The 8,306-nt window shown below is 40.7% G+C and overlaps 1 protein-coding gene and 2 non-coding genes across 4 annotated transcripts; all 3 read left to right on the top strand.

The window, feature by feature from the left end:
* Positions 1-377: 377 nt before the first annotated feature.
* LOC118367923 (40S ribosomal protein S27-like) lies at positions 378-4,616 on the top strand. Of its 2 annotated transcripts, XM_035751664.1 has the most exons (4): positions 378-478; positions 1,059-1,167; positions 1,822-1,932; positions 4,356-4,616. In XM_035751664.1, exons 1-4 carry the CDS (start codon positions 473-475, stop codon positions 4,382-4,384), a joined length of 255 nt encoding a protein of 84 aa, XP_035607557.1. In that variant the 5' UTR covers positions 378-472; the 3' UTR covers positions 4,385-4,616. The 2 variants fall into 2 exon arrangements, with proteins under 2 accessions (XP_035607557.1, XP_035607556.1); XM_035751663.2 differs by lacking the exon at positions 378-478 and having other exon boundaries at positions 1,017-1,167.
* On the top strand, positions 1,582-1,716 carry LOC118367955 (small nucleolar RNA SNORA13). The gene has a single exon (XR_004822219.1). It is a non-coding gene; the product is annotated as a small nucleolar RNA SNORA13 (small nucleolar RNA).
* Positions 2,003-2,136, top strand: LOC118367956 (small nucleolar RNA SNORA13). Its single transcript, XR_004822220.1, has one exon. It is a non-coding gene; the product is annotated as a small nucleolar RNA SNORA13 (small nucleolar RNA).
* Positions 4,617-8,306: the final 3,690 nt, after the last annotated feature.

Genomic DNA, 8,306 nt, shown 5'->3' on the forward strand with positions numbered 1-8,306 from the left:
GAAGTCAATGGTTTTAGCTGTATTATAGAGCCCCATGTACTGAAAAATGTCATAATATCTCTGAATACGTGTATCCTTAGTACCATATTTATTTTTCGTGGATTAAAACAACGAGTAACAAACACGATTTGACTGACAATTAAATGAAGAGATGAGGTGGATGAGAAATACAAAATTGAATGTCTCTATTAAAAATGAAGTGGTCTCTCCCTCACACTGCGAGAGAAATCTAACAAAATCAAATGTGCCAGTAAGGCTAGTTTTAGATGGCGCTGAACTAAACCTCTCTGTGTGTAGACCTGTGTGATTTGGAAGAAAGAGTTGACCTCACAAACATGGCCTCCTTTGCCTCGCCTCCTTGACACGTAATGGCGACAAAACACTTCCGGCCCCTGCTCTTCTGCCCGTTCATTTATTAACTGTCAACTTCCGGTTGATCCTTCTTTTCGGCAACGGCTACAAACTCGCCAACATGCCAGTAAGTGCGCACACAGGCAATATAACCCCTGCTTCATCCTTGGGAATTTTGTTTGAGCGGGACATGACCACATCCATCGATGTATTAGAACTTTGCAAATATTCCGATGTATTTATATTCGGGATTATTCAACCAATGGATATCTAGTACAATCTTAAACTGCGTGCCAAGCGCGTGCTATGGTCTGCTGAATTGACGCAATATGGCGGCGTACATGCAATAGAAAGCATGGACGGACATGTAACTAGCTAACTAGTTTGATGTTTAGTGATTGTTTCTAAGCATTTGACAGCGCTTGTACACGATGCAGTTTGACTAGATATGCACATTCCCTGACCGTATGTTTGATAGTGGACGTAGGCAGCCTTTAGCTAAACAAGCTAACGTTAAAAAGGGTAGGCTAGCCAGTACTGAACTTACTAGCCAGGCGTTTAACCGAACTTTTGTAAAATGTTTTTGATTATACTAACTTATGTACACATATCCTGTATGGACATTGTTTTAACTTGTTAGCTAGATTATTAAATAAACTTTCCCATCTGCATTGTCTAAGATGGCCACCCTCTGGTTTCTCTTTCAGCTCGCAAAGGACTTGTTGCACCCAACCTCAGAGGAGGAGAAGAGGAGTCACAAGAAGAAGCGTCTTGTACAGAGCCCTAACTCGTATTTTATGGACGTCAAATGTCCAGGTTCGTGTGTCCCTGTAGAAGCTAGAAGTGATTCCACGGCTCAGATCACACCAAACGCAGCCGTCATTGTAAATGTGTTCCTAACTGACTGTACTTTTTTAAATGTTTAAATACGTTAACCAAACTGACCATGGGTTAGTATCTAGGGATGTGGGACCATATTCAACTGACAGGTCATTGGTTTGCCTGTCTTCAGTAAAACTGGTCAGTCTGCCAAAGGGAGAGTTTGCATGGCTAATGGAAACTCGATGTGATCCAGTGTGGCTCGGTTGGTAGAGCATGGTGCTTTCAATGCCAGGGTTGTGGGTTTGATTCCCACAGGGAATAGAATGTGCTCTTCTGTACGTTGTCAGCTAAATGACATGGTTATTAATTACTGAGACTGACTTGTTTCTAGAGGGATGTGTAGAGACTTGCCTTTGTGTTGCCCATTCATTGTCTCCAGAGTGAATGAGGTGTCAAACAAGGCATACAGTAACTGTGTGGTTGTCTTTTTTTGGAAAGGAGTCTCCACTGATTCCTTTCAATAACTGCAAGAACACAACAGTAATTAGAAGATCATTTGTGTGCGATTTGTTGGGACTGAAAACACGAGTTGGTCTCGTTCAGGACATTGAGGTGAATGTTAATTTGTCTGAACTGTTCTCTCTACAGGATGCTATAAGATCACGACAGTGTTCAGTCACGCCCAGACGGTCGTCCTGTGTGTCGGATGCTCCACAGTCCTGTGTCAACCTACAGGGGGTAAAGCACGCCTCACAGAAGGTACTATATTACACACACCCAGCCTTCCACACAGTGTCCAGGATGGAGAAATACTGTTGGACATAATTGATGCCTTTATGTGTTGCCCATTCATTGTCTCCAGAGTGAATGAGGTGTCAACCAAGGCATACAGTAACCTTGTGGTTGTCTTGTTTGGATGGAGTCTCCACTGATTCCTTTCAATAACTAACTGCAAGAACACACTAGTATACATAAATAATACTCTGTTCTGTTTCTAGTTGTAAGTCTGACCTGCCACTCTTTAGGATCATGCCATGAGATGTCAAATTAAACTCCTTTTTGTTTTCCAGTTGAAAATGTAGTTTTTTTTTTCATACTTTACTGACCATGACCCAAATAATTTAATGTATTTTTTTTCAATAGTCCCCATTGAAGCATGCCCCTTGACCAGCTCAGCTGGCTTGGTTTGTGTTCACCACAGCTCAGGTTGGCAGTGTTTTTAAGGTTAGGAATGGCCAGGGACCTCAAAATATTATCATAACAATACTTAGAGGAAAATGTCACCCAAAACCATTTACAGTGCTACATAACTGTGGACAATGTATTTGTGAACAAATGTTTCATTTTGTGATAAGGTTGGTAGCAATGTGTAAAAAATAATTTTGGAAATCTGTCTCGGCTCAAGTTGACTACAAAATCCACAATGCAAAGCTCTGGAGCTGGCTCGCAAACGTATCTAAACGCAACACCAAAGTCAATACCAGCATATGAAGTTGCTAGTTAGTGCAGTTTGTTTAGGTGATTTCACAGCTCTCACCATTTTCAACCTGCAGATCGATGTGCCTCATCGTAGAGTCTGACATTCACAGCAGCACCATGCATGGACTGACGAAGCAAATGTATTAGACCCTTTGTTAAGTTACACATTTCAATGTAAGGAAATTGTAAAAATGTGATAAATGGCTCACTCGAGGACACTTCTCCCCATATTACAATCTAAAAGTCATAGTCCCATTAGCCTCCCACTACCCTGGAAGTTATCAGTGCTACATCATACCGGCCTGAATGACAATAGCTCAGGCGCACATGAAATGACTAAGGGAATTGATAGAACATCACCCAGATATGCACAAAAACACATTCAAAATGGGTGAATCTTTATTGCGATTTGACGTTAAACATTTCTCACTACATGATCTGTGCTGTTGCCAGGTGGAACCTGTATTGTTTGCTTAGTGACAGCGGTGCTATATACCGTTTCCTGGATCACCAGTCTGTCTGTCCTAATGTTAATGATTGACAATATTGGCATGCATTGAGTGCCTAGTGAATGTCTGTCCATATCATGCTGACTGGACCATGTTGTTTTTTTATGTCCACACCAGACACATCAAAACTAACGATATACTAAGATAAACGCAAGATGTGTTGGTCCCATGTTTCATGAGCTGGAATAAAAGATCCCTGTTAGTGAGCATTACACAGGTTCCCAATGTGCAGTTGTCACAATGCCACAGATGTCGGGAGTGTGCAATTGGCGTGATGACTGCAGGAATATCCACCAGAGCTGATAGTTTTTCTGTACCATAACCTGCCTACAATGTCATTTTAAGAGAATTTGGCAGTACATCCAATCGCCCTCACAACAGCAGACCACGTATGGCGTCGTGTGGGTGAGCAGTTTGCTGATGTCAACGTTGTGTACAGAGTGCCCCAGGGTTACGGTATGGGCAGGAATAAGCTACAAACACAATTGCATTTTAAATGCGCAGAAATAGCATGATGAGATCCATTTTTTAAATAGTTAGACCAACAGATGCATATCTGTATTCCCAGTCATGTGAAATACATTTATTTTAATTGACTGATTTCCTCATATGAACTAATTCAGTAAAAAAAACCCACAAGAAACAGGTCGAAACAAAACATTTAGCTTGCTGTTGTGAGGTTATTTGTCCTGGGAGATGAACATTGGGTTATTTTACCTGAAATGCACAAGGTCCTTTATTTCTGGATCTTTATAGAATATTGACCAATTTTGAGTTGTGCACAATTGTGTTCTCTACTCTGACAATCCACAGATAAAAGGGGAAACCTAGTTAGTTTCTAGTCATCTCTCCTGTGGACTTTGTCGGTTGGCAACCAACTTTTTAAAGTGCATTACCACCACCGACTGGACTGGTGTGTGGACCTTTTGTTCATATTTCAATAATCAACGAGGAGATGGGAGAGGCGCGTCAAGCATCAAAAATAGAACCAAGTTTATTTTAGCACCTGGCTACGCAGACAGTTTAGATTAAATAACCGCTAGGCTGTCTGTCTGGCCATATCAATAGTTGGCTATCCTCATCTCCTTCCCCCACTAGGCTGTCAGTCTAGCCTTAACAGTAGTTTGACCTCTCTCCCTACCATATAAAAGTGAAATCTGTCTGGGACCATAACTAACTCTGTCTTTCACCCAGGATGCTCATTCAGGAGGAAACAGCACTAGACTCTCAGCAATGGAGCTTGTTGAACCGAGAGACCCAAGGGAGGAGAGACGAGTGACCCTGCTCAGGAAGTGACAACGCGAGAGGAAAAGTGGAGATGAAACTGAAGAGGAAACTGGTGTTGAGCTCTGCTTTGTGTATGTAGAGAGAGAACGTCTCCTGGCATGATGACATCACTGTAACACCACTCCACCGGTCTCTCACTTAATAAAGTTTAGCTTTTTCGTTAAAGAATCCAGTTTACTTGTCAGTCTTTGATCCAGGTGTCAAATATGTTTGACTCTTATTATAAAACAACATGGTGTCATATGGGGAATGTATGCTTGTCCAACTACCTAGAGACCCTGTTTGAGTAGACCCACTGTTCTTAAATCAGGGGTGTCTCTCATTCCATGGAGGACCTAGGGTCTGCTGTTTTTCCCCTTTCAAATAAGACCTAAATAACCAGGCGAGGACAATAACTTACTAATCAGTGACCTTAAGTCAAACACGTACAAGGGAGGCGAGACAGACACTCGTCCCCCTGGAATGAGTTTGACACCTGTGCCTTAACGCAACACACTGACAACGTTTGGCAGGAAATTGTTTAGTTGGAAGGTTTCAACATGGATCATTCACAGGGCTGTTAGTGTCACCGTGTGCTCCAGAGCCAGTTGCGTCGGCGGATGATCCTTTCTGTGTCTGGAGACGAGGGTCTGATCCAGGGAGAGAAATGCACCATCCTGCTGCATTCCACTGGAGAACACACACCAGCTTAAGACACAACCCTTCCTAAGACTGCTGCATTCCACTGGAGAACACACACCAGCTTAAGACACAACCCTTCCTAAGACTGCTGCATTCCACTGGAGAACACACACCAGCTTAGACAAACCCTTAAAAATAATTGCTGCATTACCTGAGAACACACACCAATATAGTAGACACAACTCTTACTGACATGTGTTTGGAGAACACACACCAGCCGGGACAGGAAGTTAAAAATAATTTATACACTGACAAATAGTAGAAGTGTTAACTGGTCACACCAACTGAGGTTAGTTACCATGAACAAGGTAGTGGTGGTGTGGTTAGTTACCTATGAACAAGGTAGTGGTGGTATGGTTAGTTACCTATGAATAAGGTAGTGGTGGTGTGGTTAGTTACCTATGAATGTGGTGGTTAGATAGTTACCTATGTATAAGGTAGTGGTGAAGAGTGGTTAGATAGTTACCTATGTATAAGGTAGTGGTGAAGAGTGGTTAGATAGTTACCTATGTATAAGGTAGTGGTGAAGAGTGGTTAGATAGTTACCTATGTATAAGGTAGTGGTGAAGAGTGGTTAGATAGTTACCTATGTATAAGGTAGTGGTGAAGAGTGGTTAGATAGTTACCTATGTATAAGGTAGTGGTGAAGAGTGGTTAGATAGTTACCTATGTATAAGGTAGTGGTGAAGAGTGGTTAGATAGTTACCTATGTATAAGGTAGTGGTGAAGAGTGGTTAGATAGTTACCTATGTATAAGGTAGTGGTGAAGAGTGGTTAGATAGTTACCTATGTATAAGGTAGTGGTGAAGAGTGGTTAGATAGTTACCTATGTATAAGGTAGTGGTGAAGAGTGGTTAGATAGTTACCTATGTATAAGGTAGTGGTGAAGAGTGGTTAGATAGTTACCTATGTATAAGGTAGTGGTGAAGAGTGGTTAGATAGTTAACTATGTATAAGGTAGTGGTGAAGAGTGGTTAGATAGGTAACTATGTATAAGGTAGTGGTGAAGAGTGGTTAGATGTTAACTATGTATAAGTGAAAGGTAGTGGTGAAGAGTGGTTAGATAGTTACCTATGTATAAGGTAGTGGTGAAGAGTGGTTAGATAGTTAACTATGTATAAGGTAGTGGTGAAGAGTGGTTAGATAGGTTACCTATGTATAAGGTAGTGGTGAAGAGTGGTTAGATAGTTACCTATGTATAAGGTAGTGGTGAAGAGTGGTTAGATAGTTACCTATGTATAAGGTAGTGGTGAAGAGTGGTTAGATAGTTACCTATGTATAAGGTAGTGGTGAAGAGTGGTTAGATAGTTACCTATGTATAAGGTAGTGGTGAAGAGTGGTTAGATAGTTACCTATGTATAAGGTAGTGGTGAAGAGTGGTTAGATAGTTACCTATGTATAAGGTAGTGGTGAAGAGTGGTTAGATAGTTACCTATGTATAAGGTAGTGGTGAAGAGTGGTTAGATAGTTACCTATGTATAAGGTAGTGGTGAAGAGTGGTTAGATAGTTACCTATGTATGAGGTAGTGGTGAAGAGTGGTTAGATAGTTACCTATGTATAAGGTAGTGGTGAAGAGTGGTTAGATAGTTACCTATGTATAAGGTAGTGGTGAAGAGTGGTTAGATAGTTACCTATGTATAAGGTAGTGGTGAAGAGTGGTTAGATAGAGTGGTTACCTATGTATAGGTAGTGGTGAAGAGTGGTTAGATAGTTACCTATGTATAAGGTAGTGGTGAAGAGTGGTTAGATAGTTACCTATGTATAAGGTAGTGGTGAAGAGTGGTTAGATAGTTACCTATGTATAAGGTAGTGGTGAAGAGTGGTTAGATAGTTACCTATGTATAAGGTAGTGGTGAAGAGTGGTTAGATAGTTACCTATGTATAAGGTAGTGGTGAAGAGTGGTTAGATAGTTACCTATGTATAAGGTAGTGGTGAAGAGTGGTTAGATAGTTACCTATGTATAAGGTAGTGGTGAAGAGTGGTTAGATAGTTACCTATGTATAAGGTAGTGGTGAAGAGTGGTTAGATAGTTACCTATGTATAAGGTAGTGGTGAAGAGTGGTTAGATAGTTACCTATGTATAAGGGTGTGGTGAAGTTACCTATGTATGGTGGTTAGTTACCTATGTATGAGGTAGTGGTGAAGAGTGGTTAGATAGTTACCTATGTATAAGGTAGTGGTGAAGAGTGGTTAGATAGTTACCTATGTATAAGGTAGTGGTGAAGAGTGGTTAGATAGTTACCTATGTATAAGGTAGTGGTGAAGAGTGGTTAGATAGGTAACTATGTATAAGGGTGTGGTTAGTTACCTATGTATGAGGTAGTGGTGAAGAGTGGTTAGATAGTTACCTATGTATAAGGTAGTGGTGAAGAGTGGTTAGATAGTTACCTATGTATAAGGTAGTGGTGAAGAGTGGTTAGATAGTTACCTATGTATAAGGTAGTGGTGAAGAGTGGTTATGTATATAAGGTAGTGGTGTGTGGTTAGTTACCTATGTATAAGGTAGTGGTGAAGAGTGGTTAGATAGTTACCTATGTATAAGGTAGTGGTGAAGAGTGGTTAGATAGTTACCTATGTATAAGGTAGTGGTGAAGAGTGGTTAGATAGTTACCTATGTATAGGTAGTGGTGTGGTTAGATAGTTACCTATGTATAAGGTAGTGGTGATGTGGTTAGTTACCTATGTATGAGGTAGTGGTGAAGAGTGGTTAGATAGTTACCTATGTATAAGGTAGTGGTGAAGAGTGGTTAGATAGTTACCTATGTATAAGGTAGTGGTGAAGAGTGGTTAGATAGTTACCTATGTATAAGGTAGTGGTGAAGAGTGGTTAGATAGTTACCTATGTATAAGGTAGTGGTGAAGAGTGGTTAGATAGTTAACTATGTATAAGGTAGTGGTGAAGAGTGGTTAGATAGTTACCTATGTATGAGGTAGTGGTGAAGAGTGGTTAGATAGTTACCTATGTATAAGGTAGTGGTGAAGAGTGGTTAGATAGTTACCTATGTATAAGGTAGTGGTGAAGAGAGGTTAGATAGTTACCTATGTATAAGGTAGTGGTGAAGAGTGGTTAGATAGTTACCTATGTATAAGGTAGTGGTGAAGAGTGGTTAGATAGTTACCTATGTATGAGGTAGTGGTGAAGAGTGGTTAGATAGTTACCTATGTATAAGGTAGT

The sequence above is a fragment of the Oncorhynchus keta genome, chromosome 34 (genome assembly GCF_023373465.1).
Source record: "Oncorhynchus keta strain PuntledgeMale-10-30-2019 chromosome 34, Oket_V2, whole genome shotgun sequence".
Lineage (NCBI taxonomy): Eukaryota > Metazoa > Chordata > Actinopteri > Salmoniformes > Salmonidae > Oncorhynchus > Oncorhynchus keta.

Coding starts and splice junctions, on each gene's coding strand:
- LOC118367923 (XM_035751663.2), top strand. CDS start 1,032: ATGGCCACCCTCTGGTTTCTCTTTCAGCTCGCAAAGGACTTGTTGCAC. Junction 1,168..1,821: donor TATGGACGTCAAATGTCCAG/GTTCGTGTGTCC, acceptor TTCTCTCTACAG/GATGCTATAAGATCACGACA. Junction 1,933..4,355: donor TAAAGCACGCCTCACAGAAG/GTACTATATTAC, acceptor TCTTTCACCCAG/GATGCTCATTCAGGAGGAAA.